This window comes from Oryctolagus cuniculus, chromosome 3 (genome assembly GCF_964237555.1).
Source record: "Oryctolagus cuniculus chromosome 3, mOryCun1.1, whole genome shotgun sequence".
Classification (NCBI taxonomy): domain Eukaryota; kingdom Metazoa; phylum Chordata; class Mammalia; order Lagomorpha; family Leporidae; genus Oryctolagus; species Oryctolagus cuniculus.
Genome location: NC_091434.1, coordinates 129,033,093 through 129,054,562, shown reverse-complemented (window position 1 = coordinate 129,054,562; position 21,470 = coordinate 129,033,093). Strand labels below are relative to the sequence as shown.

Sequence of the window (21,470 nt, the reverse complement as noted above, 5' to 3'; positions counted from 1 at the left end):
TTGGGCCATCTTCTACTACTTTACCAGGCCATAGCAGAGAGCTGGATCGGGAGTGGAGCAGCCGGGATTCGAACTGGCGCCCACATGGGATGCCAGCACTGCAGACGATAGCTTTACCGGCTCTGCCACAGCACCAGCCCTGGTAATAAAACTTTTTAAGATGTATTTACTTATTTAATTTATTTGAAAAGTAGAGAGTCATAAACAGAAAGATCTCCAATCCACTGGTTCACTCCCCCAAAGACCCACAATAGCCAGGACAGAAACCCAGAATTCCATCGGGGCCGGTGCTGTGGCGCAGTGGGTTAATGCCCTGCCTGAAGCGCCCGTATCCCACATGGGCACTGGTTCTAGTCCTGGCTGCTCCTCTTCCAGTTCAGCTCTCTGCTATGGCCTGGGAAAGCAGTAGAAGATGGCCCACGTGCTTGGGCCCCTGCACCCGCGTGGGAGACCCGGAAGAAGCTCCTGGCTCCTGGCTTCTTCAGATCGATGCAGCTCTGGCCATTACAGCCAACTGGGGAGTGAGCCAGCAGATGGAAGATTCGGGCTCCTGGCTTCGGATCAGCATAGCTCCAGCCGTAGAGGCCATTTTAGGGGTGAACCAACGGAAGGAAGACCTTTCTCTCTGTCTCTCTCTCTCACTGTCTAATTCTGCCTGTCGAATAAAAAATAAATAAATAAAAAAGTGGAGTAGCCAGAACTCCAACCAGCACTCTGATACAGGATGTGGGTCCTCAAAGAGGCAGCTTAACCTGCTGTGCACAATGGGCATCCCATGCTAATAAATCTTATTCCTCTGCCAATCTTTATCTATGGCTCATCCTCAAATTCCTGAATTCATCCACTCCACAACATTACTGGCTTTCCTTTTCCACAGGCTCTAGCCTCCTAACATTTGCCATGGCTTGACTCTTTTCCTAACAGCCCTTCTGAACAAATGTTCCCCATGCCCTGTTTCCTCTTATTAAAAGAGAAGTAGGCATACTATGCACTTAAAAGAGGTGGTCAGGGGCCGGTGCTGTGAGATGTAGTGGGTGAAGCCACTGCCTGCAGTGCCGGCATCCTATATGGGCAATGATGATTCTAGACCTGGCTGCTACACTTCCAATCTAGCTCCCTGCTAATGGGCCTGGCAAAGCAGCCACAAATATCCCCAGTCCTTGGCCCCTGCACCCTTGTGGGAGACCCGGAAGAAGCTCCAGGCACCTCACTTCAGATCTATCCAGCTCCAGCCATTGCAGCCATCTGGGGAGTGAGCCAGCAGATGGAAGTTTCTCTCTCTCTGCCGCCCCCCCAACCCTGCCTCTCTGTAACTCTGCCTTTCAAATAAATAAATAAATCTTTTTTAAAAAGTGGTAAATTAAGCCTTTTTATCCGTCTGAAAATGTTCAGTCAATTTTTGCTTTTTTTTAATAAGTGGAGGTTTATATAGAAGTCTAGTATGGATCTTTTTTGAGTCGGTGTTTATTGCAAAGCACAGAGCAAGAACTCAGGCAGCTACTGCTCAGTAACTAGACTCCCTGAGGGATTAAAGGCAGTGACTCAGAGCTCAGAGTTGGAGATGAGCAGGATGTGATCAGCCCACATGTGGGCCTCTGGTTGGGCCCCAATATATGTATGTTGCTCTCCACTGGTCAGTGATAGGGACAGCACATTTCCTTCGAGATGGCAAAGGTAGGTTTGCTTCTATCTAGGGTCTAAAGGTAGACTGGTATTACTGTTTGATCAGGGCCTCAGAAAAGAGGCTGGTATTACGATGTTAACTATAGGGGCAATCTGAAGTCTTTTATGAGTCACTCCCTAACTCAATGAGTTAATGTTTATGGAGGAACTACAAGCTAAAGAAGACACTAGGGCTTCAATTTTTGTTGGTTTTTTTGCTTGCTTTTAGCTTCTGAAAGGTGGCTATGTTTTTATTAATAAAATATCTGGTGTTAGCCAGAAGAATGATTCATATATAGGCCATCATGACAGATAAAAAATTACCTAAATCCCCACATAAATTCATTTTCATCACCAACATTTGGTTCATTGCCAACATTGTGAAAAGTAATCAGTTGCTTCACATATATTGCAAAATTCCCCAGGAGTCAGGAGAATTATCACACACTAGAGACAGGCCTTAAAATTTCTATCCTAACATCTATCTTGCCTGAGGCTACATACCAAAAGAGAGAAAGTAAATCAACAAAAACTCTGGTCACTAATTGGAAAGCAACATGATCACTGTTTGCATCAAAAAGCATGATGCAAAGAAAAAAATCTGCATGGTAAAGACTAATATATTATCTGACCAGCAAAAAGAGATACAGCTATAAACCATTATCAAGCATCAAAAGTCTAGGCTTACTGTCAGTGTGTGCAACTGCTCACATCTACACAGGCTCCAAAAGTAACAGTTAATTTAAAGGCCATCCTCTCCACACAGTTGTTACGGTTGTCTAAAGGTGACTGTTCACACACACAGAAGTGAAGGGAAGGTCAGCAAATTCACAATTAAGGAAGTAAACACATCCCTCAAACCTGTGGCTAAGCATCCCTACCTCTCTATCCCTTCCTCCAAAGACCTGGTAGTCATTTAGAAGTTGGGATTGTCACAAACAATACAGTAATAATTTTGATTTGCTGGAAACCAAAAATACCAGAAAGGGCTGGCGCCACGGCTCACTAAGTTAATCCTCCGCCTGCAGTGCCAGCACCCTGGGTTCTAGTCCCAGTTGCTCCTCTTCCAGTCCAGCTCTCTGCTGTGGCCCGGGAAGGCAGTGGAGGATGGCCCAGGTCCTTGGGCCCTGCACCCACATGGGAGACCAGGAGGAAGCACCTGGCTCCTGGCTTCGGATCGGCACAGCACACCAGCCACAATGCACTGGCTGTAGCGGCCACTTTGGGGGGGGGGGGTGAACCAATGGAAAAAGGAAAATCTTTCTCTCTGTCTCTCTCTCTCTAACTCTGCCTGTCAAAAAAAAAAAAATAAAACAAAAACAAAAACAAAAACAAAAAAAAAAAGAAAAATCCTTAGTCTTTTCAAGGAGCATTCTGTTTTACCCATAGACAAAGTAGTTACGGGGGCCGGTGCTGTAGTGTAGTGAGTGAAGCCGCTGCCTGCAGTGCCAGCATTCCATATGGGCACCAATTCAAGTCCTGGCTGCTCCATTTCCAATCTAGCTCTCTGGTATGGCCTGGGAAAGTAGTAGAAGATGGCCCAAGTCCTTGGGCCCCTGTACCCTTGGGCCCTGCACCCACATGGGAGACCAGAAGAAGCTCCTGGCTCCTAGCTCCAGATCAGCCCAGCTGCGGCCATTACGACCATTTGGGGAGTGAATCAGCGGGGGAAGATCTCTTTGTCTCTGTCTCTCTCTCTCTCTCTCTGCCTCTGCCTTTCAAATAAATCTTAAAAAAATAAAAATTAAAAAAGTAGTTATGGTGTTATCTGCATATAAACATCAAACTAGAAAATAATAAATTCATATAAATTAAAGTACTAAATAATGTCCAGCCTCTGTCACTATCCTGCATGGGAAGACTGTGGCTTTACTCAATCTGAATATTTGAGGGAAATTTGACCAGAGGGATAATACCATCTAACTTATCTCCTGCAACAGAAACTCTCAGCCTCTATCCAAGCTCCACCCTCCCAGATATGACCCCTCAGCCCAGTAATTCAAGACTTGGAGAAACTGGCCATTTAGCAGACAGGATTAGAAAAGATACCTTTCTAGAATTCTGAATTAGAACCTTGAATTAATTTGTCTTTATGGAGAGAAAAAAATTAATAGAAGTTAAAATGAAATGTTATCATTAATATTTTTGTTCATATAGCTTTAGATTGACACCTTAGAACTTAACATGTTATGACATAATATCTATTTAAAAAATAAATTGCAAGTAAATTTCAAAAGACTAATAAGCTGTAAATGTCAGAATTTCATTCTTTCTTAAGATTGAATAATAATGTTTTCTGTATATCTTTATCCATTCACTTATTGATGGACACCAAGTTTGAGTCCATATCTTGGCTGTGGTGAATAGTGAACATGGAAATGCAAATCCTTTGACAGGTTGATTTCATTTCCTTTGGATGGAATAAGCCAATCACAAAAAAATAAATACTGCACATTATCTCTCAAGTGGAAGTTTTACAAAGTCTATCAGAACTAAGAATAGTGATTGCTACTGGCTGGAAAGGGTGGAAGGAGTGGTGATAGAGAGAGTTGGGTAAGTGACACTAATATGTGGTTCAATAGAAGGTATAGGTTCTAATTTTCCACAGTGTAGGGGGGCAGCTAGAATATATAATATATTCTGTACAAAGAACTAGAAGAAAGGAGCTGCTGGTAGAAAAGATAAGGAGATGGAAATGCTACCTGTCTGATTTGATCAGTTTATACGTATATATGTGCTAAAAGACTACACATAAAATATACAATATTGTTAGTCAAAATTGTTTAAAGTTAAAAAATCCAGATCTATTCAAAATATTAAGATCACCTGTGTTGCAATGTATTACAACTTCAGAAGCATTTCCGTCTATTTAAGATTTTCAAATTTTGAGTTAATTCTGTTAACAATCCAATGTCTTTGGCAAACAACATTATTTTCGTATTTCAAATGGTGCCATTGTAACAGAGAGTATAAAGACTTACCCAAGCTCTCCCAGCTAAAAAGGAGATGTTCTCCTTTACTTAGCTACTCTACCTGCCTCAATTCCACATTCCCAACCCCTAACATGACCATTTATATATACTGAAATTCTTAACTTTCCTCCAAATTCCCAGTTCCAATATTTCTCTTTTCATGAAGATACCTCCAATACTTCCAACTAACACTGAGAGTTTCCTCCTTTGACCTCATAGCACCTCATCTCTTTCCCCATCAACAGTAAATGGATTTGGAATCAAAAGATTTGGTTTGTATTCTGCTTCATAATTTCTTATTTGAATGAGTCTAACAACTAAGCTACACTAAAAGGGCCAGCATTGTGGTGCAGTGGATTAAGCCACCACCTGCAATGCCAACATCCTATATAGGTTTCAGTTTGAGTCTCGGCTTTTCTACTTCCACTCCAGCACCCTGCTAATGCACCTGGGAAAGCAGCAGAGGATAGCCCACGTTCTTGGGTCCCTGCCACCCACATAAGAGACCCAGATAACTCTGTGATTAACACACAGTTATTCTTAGGTGTTTAAATTTTAACTGAAAAATGATCCCTGTTAAATATAAGAGTGGGAATAAGAGAGGGAGGAGATGTACAATTTGGGACATGCTCAAGCTGACTTGCCCCAAATGGTGGAGTTAGAATCATGCCAGGGGATCCCAATACAATCCCTTCAAGGTGGCATGTACCAATCCCATCTCACTAGTCCAAGTGATCAATTTCAGTTCACAACTGATCACACTGATAGGTCTAAGAGTCAAAGGGATCACACAAACAAGTCCAGTGTCTGCTAATACTAACTGATAGAATCAAAAAGGGAGAGAACGCTCCAACATGGGAAGTGGGATACACAGCAGACTCATAGAATGGCAGATGTCCTAAATAGCACTCTGGCCTCAGAATCAGCCCTTAAGGCATTTGGATATGGCTGAAGAGTCCATGAAGTATTTTAGGCATGGAAAGCCAAGACACCCTGGAAAAAAAAAAAAAAAGGAAGACCTAAATGGAAGATCTCTGCGAGTGAGATCCCAGTGGAAAGAATGGGGCCATCAAAGAAGGAGGTACCTTTCTCTGAAGGGAGGAGAGAACTTCCACTTTGACTATGACCCTGTCTGAATAAGATCGAAGTCAGCATAATCAAAAGGCTTCCATAGCCTTGGCAACTCATGACTAGAGCCTAGGGAGATTACTGACGCCATAAACAAGAGTGTCAAATTGTTAAGTCAACAACAGGAGTCACTGTGTACTTACTTCTCATGTGGGATCTGTCCTTAATGTGTTGTCCAATGTGAAGTAATGCTATAACTAGTACTGAAACAGTATTTTACACTTTGTGTTTCTGTGTGGGTGCAAACTGATGAAATCTTTACTTAATATATACTGAATCGATCTTCTGTATATAAAGATAGTTGAAAATGAATCTTGATGTGAATGGAATGGGAGAGGGAGCGGGAGATGGGAGGGGTAAGAGTGGGAGGGAAATTATGGGGGGGCATTGTAATGCATTAACTGTACTTTGAAATTTATATTTACTAAATAAAAAATTTTTTAAAAAAAGAGAGACCCAGATAAAACTCCTGGTTCCTGGCTTTGCCTGGCCCAGCCATGGTCATTGTGGTCATTTGGGGAGTAAATCAGTGGATGAAAGATGTCTCTCTATCTCTCCCAATCTTTCTCTGTAAGTATACCTTTCAAATAAATAAATAAATCTTTTTTAAAAATTCCCCATTTAAAAAAAAAACTAAAAACAACAACTACTTGAATGACAGTTTCCTCATTAGTATAATAGAGGACATGGAATACATGTCCATAGAAGTATTTAGAAGTTTAATTTTATAAAGAAATACGAAAGAATCATGTGAAATGTAAAGCCCTAAAAAAAGTCACATTCCATGTGTGTGTATATATGTATTTATATACATATATATTCTTCTGTACAGCTTTTATTTCTCCTATGATTTAGGGAAGACTCCATATCTAACAAATATCTGTCATTGTACTCCATGGTGCTTTACAAAAACTTATTTATTCAAATTTATAAAAGAAATGTATGACTGCATTAATCAAGTTTCATAAAGTAGAATGTTCACCATTACCACTAAATGTGAAAGACCAAAATCTGACTTCAACCTGTCTTCGATCTCATTGCCCATTTTTTTCCCCATAACTCCAGCTAACCTAGATTATTCCCGACTCCCTAAATATGCCCTCACATTTCTGGCTCCAGGTCTTGGCCCAAATCTTACTCTTTCTGTTGTTTGTCTGCTGAAATAATACTCATCCTGGTATACCCAGCTCAAATGCCCTTTTCTCTATGATGCTTTCCCTAACCCTCCCCATTAGAAACGAGTACTTCCTACTCTCAATTACATCACATTGTTCATATTTCTCACAGATCTTCTCAGCTGGCAACATATATTTCCTTGTGCATGCAATGTCAAATCTATTTAAATCATGCAAAGATTAGCACTGCTTTACTTATCTTTATGTCCCATCAAAAATACGAAGCAAATTTCTGCATATTTTCATTCATGGAAAATAGCATTAAAAGATAAGCTTAATTTGACTCAAAACAAATGTTAAATCTATGACTTTTTTCACAATATGTAATTTTCATGAACTTTGATACAGGTGTTCAAATATTCATACTATTTGTCTTCCATGTAATGGGTATACAAATAATATATGTACCTTAAATTTCTGACTGCATGTGTCTACCTAATAAAGTGCCACCAAAACATGACAAATCCAAACATTATAAAATTTTCATATAAAGTCATTATTTCACATTCTTACTAAAATATATATAAAGTACTTATAATCTGATTTCCTCCATAACCTGCAGCATGTTCTTATAAATTGCATTTTTTCAGTTTACAGAATGGCTTGTTTGAAAGTATTCAACATGACTTTTGTTCAAAAAAATTAAAAGAAATTTTAGAAAACCATCAGAGGTTGAAATGTTATAAAAGCACATATTTTAATTTTTCCTCATAAGTATCCAAGTTAACATAGGTTACCAACAATCATCATTGCTGTTATTATCAGAACAGAGATTTCATTTATAAACAGACTACAAAGCCTTGTCTCTCAGGGATATTTAATCATCACATAATCCTTCAATGCCTGTTATCAGTTGCTTCCTGGGCCGTTTGTGGACATAATGCATGGACAGCCCACTAACAGCTGTCTCCAGATAGATTAAACAAATGTACCCTCTCATCAAGTAAGAGGACTCAGATCTCATTAAAAACTGAACCTCTTCGGAGACCCTCAACTTCTTTATTACTTTACTTATATTATTAGTCCATCTTCACAGTATTATGTCTGAACTCCAGAGCACTTCTGAAGTTTTTGTGTGCTCTCTTGTTTTTTGGTCCCTTCCCTCTTAAATTCTCCCAATCTCCACCTATTAAAATGACTACTTTATTCTGGCCTTTAAGTGCTAAGCTAATATTAACTAACCTAATGAGAATTACTTTCTTATCCTCAATCAGAGTAAACAGCCTAGTATGCATCAATGTCACTCCTGGCCCCTTAATTTGATGGGTTAGTAAAGCTTACTCAGGTACAAACCTTGGAAATACAAACTGTGATTCTCTGAGAAGACAGCCATACAGGCTGAACCTTCTCAAAGGACTTCAGTGTGTGACCGGATTTACACTATTATTGACTGTCAAGGAATGAGGAATTGAAACCTCACTGGTATGTCAGAATTACCAACATGGAAAGGGATGTGCAAAATGAAAAACTTTACTCAATTTTATATTAAAATTGTACTTAGAATTTAAAAATCCCAGTTTTTTTTCCTGAACATAAATATGATCATAGTTAAGACTGAAATGTTGGTAGGCAGAAGCACCAACTTAAAAGCTAATGCAAAATCATTTAAATAAATGAAGAACATAGACCATACATGTGGAGTGAAATGAACAGTTGCTTAATATCTTTCAGTCAATTCATATTTGTATTATGTGCCAAATTTTCAGAATATTGGCAATATTTTGGACTTACTATTGAAGAAAATGTGAAACAAACTCAAATATACAACTGACAGATTAGAAAAGAAGGAAGAAAAGAAACTGAGGGAGAAAAGGATCAGAGAAAAACAACTCCATTAGAATTGATAAGCACTATTTGTGGAAGTTGATGACATGGCTCAGTGAATAAACGCACTCACCTCAGTTAAATGAGGATTGGGATTAAAGCCACAGAGACTACACACAGTGGTTTGACACTCAGTGCACGTGTTAAAATTGGCCTTTTCTGGAACATCCAACAGAAGTTCAGTGGTATTGCAAAGAGGACAGATGGTTTTAGGAAGGCCCTGTACTGGAGTCTGTGCTACAGATGGAGTTGGTGGTGCCTGCGGAGGTTTCCCAGGTTCCATTTGGCAGACTGTTTTTGTAGACTGCTGAGCTGAGGGCTTTATCGGGCCAGGCTGTTGAGCTGGGGGCTTTGCTGGGCCAGGTTGCTGAGGCGCAGGCTTTGCTGGGCCAGTCTGTTGAGGGGGCTTTGTTTGACCAGCCTTTTGAGCTGGGGGCTTTGCTGGGCCTGGCTGCTGAGCTGGGGGCTTTGCTGGGCCTGGCTGCTGAGCTGGGGGCTTCACTGGACCAGACGGTTTAGCTGGAGACTGTGGTCCAGGTTGTTGAGCTTGAGGTTTCGGTGTCCCCGGCTGCTGGGCTGGGGACTTTGCTGGCCCAGGCTGTTGAGCTGGAGTCTTTCCAAGCCCAGAAGGCTGAGCCACAGACTTAGACCCAGGCTGCAGAGGTGAAGGCTTCTCTGACCCAGCCTGCTGAGTTGTAGGCTTTGCTGTCCCTGGTGGCTGGACCAGGGGCTTCACAGTTCCTGGCTGTTGAGCTAAGGACTTTGCTAGCCCTGGTTGCTGGATAGGTGGCTTTGTAGCTCCAGGCTGTGGTTTTTCAGGTCCAGGCTGAGGTGGAGGCTTTCCAGAACTTGTTTGCTGAACAGGAGGTTTGGATAAGGGCTTAACAGATTCTCCTTTTACTACATCTGACTGTTTAGTCTGAGGCCTCGTTGCATCTCGCTGAAGTGGCAATTTTGCCTGGTCTGTCTGAGAAACCTGAGCAGGCCCCTGGCCCGGCTTTCCTGAACCTGGAGGCTGTGATTTGATTCTTTCTGGTTGCTGAGAAGATGTTGACCTAGGAGAGCTGTCTTGCTGAATTGGGTCCCTAACAGGCCCTTGTTGCTTAGGAACTGGCTTGGGTGACTGTTGTGATGGAGCTTTTGTGATTCCTTCCGGTTTTCCTTGCTCCTTCTGAGCTACTTTTTGTTTCTTGGCGGTTTCTTCCTGTGATGTGTCAGAGTCTGATATCAAATCAAAAGGGTTGAATTTATTTACAACAGAGGAGACAGCACTTAAAGGGTTAACCTCTGAGAGGAAGCCAGGCATCATACTAGATTTGTGCTCTTCCTTAAAATCAGTCCTGGACTTTGATTCTTTCAAGCTAATAGTGGAAGGACTCCTTCCAGGCAATTTCTGCTCTAACCTCAAAGTGTCTGTAGTTCTACTTTTACTGAGACCAGGCTGAACTGGACGCCCAGGGTCTGGTGGTTTTCCTGGTTGCTTAGGAGGATGACTGCTATCCAACTCTTGTTTCCTAGAAGAGTGAAAGAAAAAGAAGTGAAAATAATGCAAATCAACAATATTAAGCAGTATTGATTTCGTATATCCTCAAAATTATGATTGTATAACTAGGACCAGTTTTGTAGTATCCCATAAGCGATCATAAAACTTTTTAAAACTACTTTGAGAGGCAAAATGACAGGGAGAGAAAAAGACAGAGCTACCATCTGTTAGTTCACTCCCCAAATGCCTGCAGGGGCAGGGCTGAAGCCAAGAACCAGGAAATCAATCCAGGTTTCTCATATAAGTGGCGTGAACTCCATTACTTGAATCATCACTGCTGCCTCTTGGGGTCTGCATTTGCAAGAAGGTAGAGTCAGGAGCCAGAGCAGGAAACTGAACCCAGGCACTCTGATGGGGGATGAGAGTATCTTAACCACCAGGCTAAATGCCTGCTCCTCATCCTAAAATTTTGCCTTTGCTACATCTTCACATGGGTAGCAATTTTCAACAAACACACGAAGAAAAAGCAATACTTGTTACAAGTGACAAAGAAAAAGCAATACTTGTTATAACTGATGAAAAATTAAGATACATAGTTAGGAATTAGTTATAACAAAAAATAATTACCCTTAACAAGCTGCTCAGACTTAAAAACTAATTAAATACAAGTTTAAACTAAATTTTCAATAAATCAATGCCATATTATATCTCAGACATATGTGCCCAAAGGGCATCTGAAGTTATGACTAAATAAAGTTAGTTCTCCAAATACCACCAGCATTCAAAGGAAAACTATTCATTTTTAAAGAGATAAGGTTTTTTTTAATTTTTTAACTTGATTTTGAGAATTTATTAGTTACATAAGGCACAATGTGACACTAGGGAAGTTTTGGTAACAGAAGTTACAACAGTCTTCTCCAAGAACGCTGAGGAAACTGGAAATCAATCCAATTTTATTGTATTCTGTCTAGAAAGGTTAACAACCATAAAAGCATCCTTAATAAATTTTGTAGAATAAGAATTTCTACTTTCACTACTTAAGATACTGTTGAGAAAAAAAAAGTCCCATCTTTCTTGTGGAAGAGCAATCATGTTTATTTTTGTTTTCTAATAGCTAAATATTACTCTGAATTTTCTATGGAAATTCATAATAGTTGCTTAAGGCATCCTGAGATATATCCTAGATCTAAATAGTAAAAACCTGGTTGTGATCTTATTTTTGAAAACTGTCACTTTCCCAGATTGGAAAAAAAAATACACAATAATCACTTTACTTAATGTTTGCTACATCATTAATTATTGCCACTGATAAATTAGTAATATTACCAATATTGAAATGATAAACAAGGTTTATTTTAATTCATAAATATAAAAGGTAGAGTTTTAAAAATATAAAAAAGCAGAGTTTTAAATGACTATGATTAAATATTTAAAATAGACATTTGTTTATCATATATTTTTGACCAGAAGTTAAATTAAGTACAACAATCTTTTAAAGCCATTTTTCATTAATAAAGTTACAAGTAAAAGAATATTCTGCATTAGAATTATGGAGAAAATCAGATAAATATTTTTGCTTGATTTTTAATTTTGCAAAAGGAGAAACAGTGATTCAGTAGCACCTAAAATATGACAGGATCATAATAAAGTTCTAGATTATTCTAATCCATTTTGTCAAATTTCACCTAATGGACCCGTCTACAAATTTTTAATTTCCTTGATTCAATGATTAATACGAATTAAGTTTTTCAGCACTTCCCATTAGGAAGATCTGAGCACAGATCAAGATATAAGACATAGTAGTAAAGCTGAGAAGCACTATTTACAAATAGCTAAGACTCAGGTAGAAAGAATAACCTATAAATGGCAATAAGTAAACAAACTAATTTTCTGATAAAGTATGAATAAACAGAATTCAGGGCCAGTACTATGGCATTGTAGCCTAAGCCTCAGCCTATAACACCAATATCCCATATGGGTGCCAGTTCATGTCCCAGCTACTCCTCTTCCAATCCAGCTCTCAGCTACGCCCTGGGAAAGCAGTAGAACATGGCCCAAGTGTTTGGGGCCCTGCCTCCACGTGGGAGACCTGGAAGAAACTCCTGGCTCCTGGCTTCGGATCAGCCCAGCTCCAGCTGTTGCAGCCATATGGGGAGTGAACCTGTGGATGGAAGACGTTTCTTTCTGTTTCTCCTTTCTCTCTGAGACTCTACCTCTCAAACAAATACATAAAACCTTTTAAAAAATAAATAAAAATAAACAGAATTCTTAGTTTTGGAATTCCCTCCAGGAAAAAAGTTTACAGAAGTATAAGCTGCATCAAGTCTCTGAAGTCTTTCCTTGAACAGGGAACTAAAATTACTACCCTGGTTGATTTCAACAGTTCCATGTTCTGTTTCAGAAAGCATTGCTATGTATCTCTTTTGGGGGAAAATCATTTTAGCATGTTTCTTTATAGTCCTTCCTGTGTAATCACTTCCATACAAAGGCAAAAATAGTCAAAGTAAACACCTAAAAATGCATTATTTTCAAAAAGGCACACTGGTCAGATCTTCACCAGTTTTCTACAGATATCCTAGATTCAATTAACTTACCACCCCCTCCTTCATCAGATTACATTATAAATGTGACTATGCTAGAAGTAACTTTTTAGGCATTCGGTTGAACTGGCTAGAAATATTTATTTAAAAACAAGACACTGGTGGTGCCACGGCTCACTAGGCTAATCCTCCACCAGCAGCGCCAGCACCCCGGGTTCTAGTCCCAGTTGGGGTGATGAATTCTGTCCCGGTTGCTCCTCTTCCAGTCCAGCTCTCTGCTGTAGCCTGGGAAGGCAGTGGAGGATGGCCCAAGTCCTTGAGCCCTGCACCCACATGGGAGACCAGGAGGAAGCACCTGGCTCCTGGCTTCCGTAGCGGCAATTTTGGGGGTGAACCAATAGAAGGAAAACCTTTCTGTCTCTCTCTCACTAACTCTGCCTGTCCAAAAAAAAAAAAAAAAAAGACAAGAATCTCTGTTCTTTTTGTTACTAAACTGTTCTTTCCTAAAAATACTATTCAACATACTTTGGTAATTCCTTTTTGATGTTATTTCACTTCACTACCATATAGAAAAATTACCATTAATAGTAAACATTTGTAGTAAAAGTAAATGCTAAAACTGAAAGCAAGCTAGATTCATCAGAAATCATAATTGCATGTACTTCCAATAAATATTAAGTTGAACTATAGGTATTATAGAATACCCTGACAAAAAAATACCTATATAGTCGTAAGGCTACCCACAATTTTAGTTTTAGTTGCTATAGCTATGTAAATAAAAGCAAAACACAAAGTCTGTGATTTGGACGTAAAAAGAAAATCATTAAGAGAAGATAATGGCTTAATAATGAACAAAAGTGTGAAGGTGCTAACAATGGTCTTTTGGTGATTTTGTTGTTTGGTAAAACAGCTGTTAAAAGTGACTAAAGGGCAATCTGTGCCTCTTTTATAAGAGACTGTGAACTCCTAGAGAGCGAGCCTATTTCACTCATCCTTTTATCACTAGAACCAAGCCTGGAATCTAGTAGACGAGCATTAATGTTTGATGAATTAATGAATAAATGGATGATTAACAAGGAGCAGATGAATGAACATATCAGGTTTTAGTTTTACTCCAGATTAATGTTTTTTGAATTCTTTTCACTTCTAATTCCACAGACCTTCTCAGATGTAAGTGGAAATATTCTATATTAGAAGCTGGACTGTGCTGCTCCAGGGTTGGGGGGTGGGGGGGTGCAGAGACAGGTGTGAAGGTATCTCTCCAGTAGGGAAAGCTGAAAGGAATTCTAAAGGAAATCATCTCATCAGTCACAATTCATATAGAATATCCTAGTAATCATAAAAGTTTTTCAGTGAAGCCCTTCTCATATGACATATCCCTAATTGTAAATAAAATGAGAAGTCATAAAACTGCACTTTGCTGATTCTATAATGAATCGAAAATCCAAGGGATATTTTACATGTAATTTATCCTCTACTAACTTGTCTATTCAGGTTTAACACCATCTCCCTTTTCATTTCACTATTGTCCTCCTCAGGTTACAGTTTAACAAATTAACGTTAACCTGTTTCACAAGTTAACAAAAAAAAAAAAAAATGATTCAGATTAAATGAGATAAATATATTATATAGGAATGTAACAAGAGGTGGAATGATGATTTTTTAAAAATGAAACACAACAAGCAATGGCACTTGACAGTGCTGAGTCACGTAAAATGTGAAAATACCAGAAATCTAAGCAAACAGAATTATCTATTCACTTTTTACTGTACAGGAATACTGGTGACTGGAAAAGCTAAGAAACTAATTCAAGGTCACACACAAAACTAGTTAGTCATAGATATCTAACATGGTTAGTGATCATGATTTTGCCTCCATCACACTGACATCTCTGTATGAAAGAAAACATAAATATATCAAAATAACTCATAACAATGTAAAATTTGACATACAATTTATCTGTAGCCAACACTAACAGTATCATTTACTACTGATAATGATCTAATCACAATCTACATTTTAGGGATTCCCTTAAGTAAAAAAAAAATAAATCTCTGTTAATTTTGAAGTGATCTTCACAATAATTTTCTTAGATAGGTAAAGCAGTTAGTATTAGTCTTTTTTAGAGTCAAGCAACCTGAGGCATATATTGATGGAGAAATATAAGTAGTTTGCTATGAGTCAGTTAAAAATCAGCAGGATAAGAATCTAACCTAGGACTTGGGGCTGTTGACTCTTATTTCATAAAACAAAGAAACAAATCCTATCATGTCTAATTCACATCACTCAAGCAGTTGAAAATTTGAATTTATTTTTGTATATATACATAAATTAAAGTGATTCTATTAAATCTAAATGATAAACCAAGTATTTCTTTCGTTATCATATATGAGGATAACACCTTTCCAAAAGTTATGTACCTTTTCTGGAACTCTTTCAGTGAAATACAGTCACGTTGTAAAAATCAGAAACATGGTCTATTTAACTCTTTAGAGGAAGCTTTCATCAAGAACTGTTTAGGCTACAAATTAACTTTTAATAAGAATTCCACCATAATATAATTATGAACAGAGAGCTTTAAAAGTATACTATCATCTGATATACAAATATTGCATAAAGCAATAATATTATAGACAAATAACAGTTTTAGCCATCCTCTGAACAGAAGTTAAGAATCTAGAAATCAAACATACTTTTCTTGGTGTCTGTAACTAGCATGCTTTACCTGTTGCTTGTGCCTGTTAGAAAAAGAATTTTAGAAGACCTGGCATATCTTCTTCAAAAGCTAATAAAAACACTGTACCCTGATATTACCCTATGGAAATCTAGTGAATGAACACAATTTTTTTTCCAAATAAATTTTTCATGAAGTAGACAAAAATATATTATTAACTGTACTATTTAAGATCATGGATAAGAAAGACAATACTAATAGTAAACCAATATACTTTATATTACTAGTCTAAATATTAAACATTAATATAAAGGACTGGTTTTCACTAGTGGTGGTTTCCTTTCCATATGAATAGGGTTTTGACCTGATAGAATGTAGATGTCTAAGAGTTTATGTGAAAATACTGCCATTAAAAAAAATCTATAAAGTACTTTACATTTCTCCTATATTACACTAACAAAGGTATAGATAATTAAACAACAGTGATTAAGTGAAAAGGATTTCCTTTTTATGAAGTAGAGAATAAGAATCTACACGTCTATGCCTAGGTATTTTGCATATTCAATATTCCAAAGGAAAACTGCAGTTTTCCCATGCCTTCATGCAACAGGAAGGGTTTCAGTACCTCGGACAGAGAACTGCTACTGGAGGGTGCAAAGTTAAAGGGTTTGTTTACAATAATAAAGGCAGGGCAGATGCAGTGATTATACCTTCTTAGAAAACAACTAATTTACTGGGACGAATGGAAATGCACAGAGGGAATGAATATATTAACATTGCAGAAGGCTATTCCAACTGCCTGTGCAAGTTGTCATTTATTTGTTTTTTTTAAATGTGTACATAAAATTAATCTTAAGGTAACACAAATTCTCATATTCGTCCCTAAACTGAAAGTCACTTTTGCATTTTAAAAAAAAAGAGCAGCGGTTTAAAGACATCAGATGCGAATTCACAAATACATGTCCAGCAGCTGCTCTGCTGTGACCACACCATCTGTTTAATGCCACGGGTCCCTCACAGGATAGGAAAGGTATATTCTGTCTGTGCCTTCTACCTAACAGCCTCTGTTCTCTGAGGCTGGGGTGGGGAAGGAGCACAAATCACCTCCGGCGGAGGGGGCGGGGAGGGGATTAAAGGTGTCGTTCTAGCAATGACAGAGAAAGATCCCAAATGCTGGGGGGAGGAGGTTTCAACACAGATAAACAGCCAGCCCAGCCACCCCCACCCCCCGCACATCCGTGTGGTATTCATGGAAGACTTCCAGATTAGTAGAGCACCGGAGGGCGTCTCTCCACGCCGCCCTGGAGGGACCCCGCTCCAAACGGCCAAACACCACAACCCAAAACCACGGTGCCAAGAACGCAGCCCTCGGCCATCCCACCAGGAAACTCTACACTGCATCCTCTTTGATTCTGCCCCTCGACAGCCTCACGCGGTCCTCATGGCCACCCCCGGCAGGGAGAATCACACGCACGGAGGCGACATGTCTGCACGGCCGTGCCGGCACGTATGTGCACGGGAAAGCCCTCCGCACACGCCCGGACATAGAGAGCATGCTGTGCGTGCCTGTGCGTGGAAGGCGACTCCGCAGCGGCCGGGGGGACGCCTCCCTTGGGCAGCCCCTGCGCCCTTGACATGACAGCGGCGATCTGTCTCCTCTCGTCTTCGCTCAACCGGCTCAGGTCCGCCTCCATGCCGGCCGGGAGCGCGGCGTGCGCGGGACTCGCCGCCGCCAGCTCTTCAGGCAGCCCTTCCCCTTCCAAGCTCGCCTCGTTGCCCATGGCTCAGGTGGACGCGGAGCCGCCGCGCTCGTTGCTGGCGCTGCGTCCGGAGCTGGGGTCCGCCGCGGGGCGTGCCGGCAGCTGCGGCCCCGGGCTCGGCACGGGGCGCCGCGGCACGCAACGCCGGGAAGCGATCAGTCTCGCTCGGAGGGGACGCCCCAGGCCGGTGCCACCTCCATGTTGGGCAGCGCCAGGCGACCGTGGCACGAGCCGCCCCTCGCACGCCGCCTCAGCTCCCCGAGCCGGGGAGAAGCAGATCTGAGCGGGGCCAGCCGGGGCGCCGTCCGCCCCTCCCACCGCGCCCCGCCTCCTCGCGGCGCGCATGCGCCTCTCGAGACGGGCGCGGGCTGGGGCCGCGCCTGTCCCTCCTCGCCCCCTCGCTGTGCGTCGTCGGTATCTGCGCGCGCCCTCGGCGCCGATTTAAAGGCTCCCGGCCAGCGCGCCGCCGAAATCTGGGGCGAAACGGCCCAGGTTTCTCTCAGGCATATTTCCGGATGCCTCAACCTGAGATTTGGCGGAGCCGACTAGGGGTGGGGGAGGGGCGAGAGGGCCCGCGTCCGTTTCCCGCGGTGGCTTACGGGATTTGTAGTCTCTTCATCCCATTCCCGCGGCCCCTCATCCCACTTTCCCATTCTCCCGGACTTTCACTCTCCAAGTGTCCCCTCTTCCTCTTTTTTCTTTCTTTTTTTTTTTTTTTTATTTTTTTCTGTGACGGAAGGGTTTTAGGAGAGGATTCAGGTAACTGTAGGTGAACAAGACACCCCTGAAAGCTGAGGCAGATATTCTTCAAAGGAGCTACGGGGAAAGGGTGCTTTTCAGTCAGAAACTTCCCCCAATTAGATTTAAGTTAGTTAAAAGTATTCAAAGTCAGGTAAGAGTTGTAAACGCTGGAAGCTTAGGGTGCTCCCTGAAGGCACTACACTATATGAAAGTAAAGGATCATGGGAAATGGTGGAGCCTGGCTCCTGGCGTGAAGCCCTTGTAGTTAAATATTAAAATATTATGGGAATTATTGAAAACATGATTTAAAACCACCCTCCTCTTTTTATTTAACAAATGGGGATAGAACTCAAAAAAGGAAGTTATCAACACGGGCGGGCAGCCTTGTGACACAGCTGGTTAGGACATTGGCTTGGGACACGCACATCCCAGTGCTGGGAGTCCTAGCTGCTCCGCTTCAGGGCCAGCTCCCTGCTAATGCTCCTGGGAAGGCAGGAGGTGGCCCAAGGCCTTGAGCCCCTGCCCCCATGTGGCAGCCGGACTCCTGTCCATTTGTGAAACAGTAAATGAAAGAGTCATGTTTCTTTCTCCCTTTCTCTCTCGCTCTCCTCTCTCGCTCTCGCTCCCCACCCTCCTTTTTTCTGACACCCTCCCACCCAAACACATACAGTGTTGTTATTCCATTTCCTCAAGGTGACTGGATCAGCCTCCCCAATTTTGCTGTCTTTTCTGATAATAGGGAGCTAATGTCACCACTGTTGAGACTAAAGAAAAACATAACAGTTGGGAACAAGTCAAACAAGTAAATTTCAGAAAGTAATTTTCCTATTTTTCGCTATAATCATCACATAGTTTGATAGCAGTTCTTCCACTTGTTTTAAAACTGCATGGCATAGTTTTAATAGTTTGTGACAATGCTGTTTTTAGATGACTAGTCATCAAAGTTACATTATTATTTGAGTGCCTACAAAATTTTTGATTCTCCAATAAAATACTGAGATGCAACTTCCAACGGCAAAGAGTCACTTTATGAAGGAAATTTTCTGGCTTTATATAAAGAGATCAACCTGAGGCCACCCAACATTCTGATGGCCAGATTTGCTCACGCTTCTAGAAGTGTCCTTTCTTTGTTTCAGAGATGTAAAAAACAAAGCCGGAGGCATCACAATACCAGATTTCAGGACATACGACAGGGCAGTTGTTATCAAAACAGCATGGTACTGGTACAGAAACAAATGGATAGACCAATGGAATAGAATTGAAACACCAGAAATCAAACATCTACAGCCAACTTATATTTGATCAAGGATCTAAAACCAATTCCTGGAGCAAGGACAGTCTATTCAATAAATGGTGCTGGGAAAACTGGATTTTCATGTGCAGAATCATGAAGCAAGACCCCTACCTTACACGTTACACAAAAATCAACTCAACATGGATTAAAGACCTAAATCTACGACCTGACACCATCAAATTATTAGAGAACATTGGAGAAACCCTTCAAGATATTGGCACAGGCAAAGAATTTCTGGAAAAGACGCTGGAGGCGCAGGCAGTCAAAGCCAAAATCAACTATTGGGATTGCATCAAATTGAGAAGTTTCTGTACTTCAAAAGAAACAGTCAGGAGAGTGAAGAGGCAACCGACAGAGATGTATGTAATGAAGTTCATAATCCTGGATCAGCACACTTCTAACATTGACTTGTAGCTGCTCCGTGGTGCAGGCTGTTCTGGGAATCAGTAACATTCAGATGAATGTGAGGAAGAGGAAGCTATTATGTTCAAGTCTTGTGAGAAGAAAATCATGTTTGATGCCTTCTCATCTACACACCACAAGTTTCAAAAATTTAATGGGTACCCTCTCAAACTCCAGCCTCAGAATAATTAGTAAACTGAGGAAGTATTTTAATAACCCTATATTCTGTTCAGTTAGACATGTAAGAAAGTCTGTGAAGCAATCAGAAAAAAAGACATGATCATCAATATGCAAAGTAATGTTGATAGGCTAAGCAAAAGAGAATTTGTAAGATGGGAGCCCATTGTGTAAACATGTGTGTTCACCTTCTCCCCTCTCTTCCCTGGGAGCAAACATCACCTAAAAACAGGAAAATGGTGGGAAAAGTAAATGGACTTTGAAACAAGAAGTATGATGCTGATTGCACTGGAAAATATTTTGATTGTTCATATTTTAAATTGTGTTGCCTTTTGGGACCTGAAGTTTGAATTGTGTCTTTTTGTTTGTTTGTTTCCCCTATCTATTTAAGCTGGTGGTTGCTTATGCTTGAGAAATGTTTTTGTTCTGAAGAAAAACACCAAGACAGAATTCAGATATATTCTCTAGGTGTAATTCTCAGAAAGATAAGGTACAAGGAAACAAGTCAAATGCTGCAGATAATTTTATGAAATTTCTCTTTGCACATCCAGAAATATAATTAGTTTCATTCTTCAAATTGATGATGCTATATGCTATATTAAATATGTTTGTTGCTCCTTGTTCATTATATCATTAATGATCATTTTATCGAATTTATATGTAATTCAATGGGCTAGTAGGTGAGGTCTAATTCAGCCTTGCGGGTTGATCATGAAAGGAATTTCTGAAATCTTCTAGTGTTAACATAGTGTTACGTCACTTGAAAATGACCTATCAACTCCCAAAACACCAAATCTGCAAATCTTTTCCTTTTGTTTAATTCCTGCCACATTTTCCCAGGTAGTTTCAATTTTAGTAGATGATAAACAATGCAAGTATGATGATTAACAACTAACAATGACTAGATAATGATTCCTTGGAATGGGGTGCTCTAGTCTAACTAAACCATCTTGCATGGTTTCCTTGTAGAAACTGTGCAACACAGTATAAAATCAAAAGACCATCTATGTGTGGCCATAAATGTCAATACCTGAATGAATTGAAGACTTAGTAAAAATTTACACTTGAAATATTTCTCATAGAAAGATGTGTAGCCTATTTTTAAATACATACAATTAAATTACATTGGCATAGTTTAACCCATTTAAAAATAATGACATATTAATTAAAGTCTATTTAGCAACTAATAACCTAAATATTGGATTATTTTTAAAATTTCACTTCTGCCCCTATTAAAATCATTAGCATAATAATACTAGTGAGTACTATGTAAAATAGGCCATTTTCTAACATAAATTTGAGAACCTAACAGTAGCATTCAGGACTTCTGAGAAATAATTTAGTAAGAATTGTCAAGAACCCTGGAAAAGATGATCTGTGATATACTCCTGGATAACAGTCCTAAAGAAGTCATTTGAGTTACAAAAGTGGCTTTATGAAAATGATATTTACTGCATTATTTATAATAATAAAACAATCATTATATTCTCAATATAGGGGAATGGAGAAGTAAAGTCTCACACAACTAGGTAATAGTATCTTCTGAAAGTATTGATTTTAAATGATAATTTAGAAAAGTGTACATTTGACAACACAGGAGGTAAATTTCTATAAATGTATATGATCATAAGCATGCAA

At 40.1% G+C, this 21,470-nt stretch overlaps 1 protein-coding gene across 13 annotated transcripts in view; it reads right to left on the bottom strand.

Moving 5' to 3' along the window:
- Nucleotides 1–17,547, bottom strand: part of PCLO (piccolo presynaptic cytomatrix protein) — a 526,538-nt gene extending 508,991 nt beyond the window's left edge. For 11 of the 13 annotated variants that reach the window (XR_007918164.2, XR_007918166.2, XR_007918167.2 and 8 more), the window contains exons 1-2: nt 17,025–17,546; nt 8,835–10,275 (exon numbers count right to left, since the gene is read on the bottom strand). Coding sequence is in view for 10 of the 13 variants with exons in the window: in XM_051842630.2 (XP_051698590.2) it covers nt 8,835–10,275; nt 17,025–17,239 (1,656 nt within the window). In the remaining 3 variants the exon portion in view is untranslated. Of the gene's footprint in view, nt 1–8,834; nt 10,276–17,024 lie in introns of all 13 variants that reach the window. The other 2 variants (XM_051842632.2, XM_051842633.2) reach the window with 1 other exon arrangement.
- Between the last annotated feature and the right edge of the window lie 3,923 nt (nt 17,548–21,470).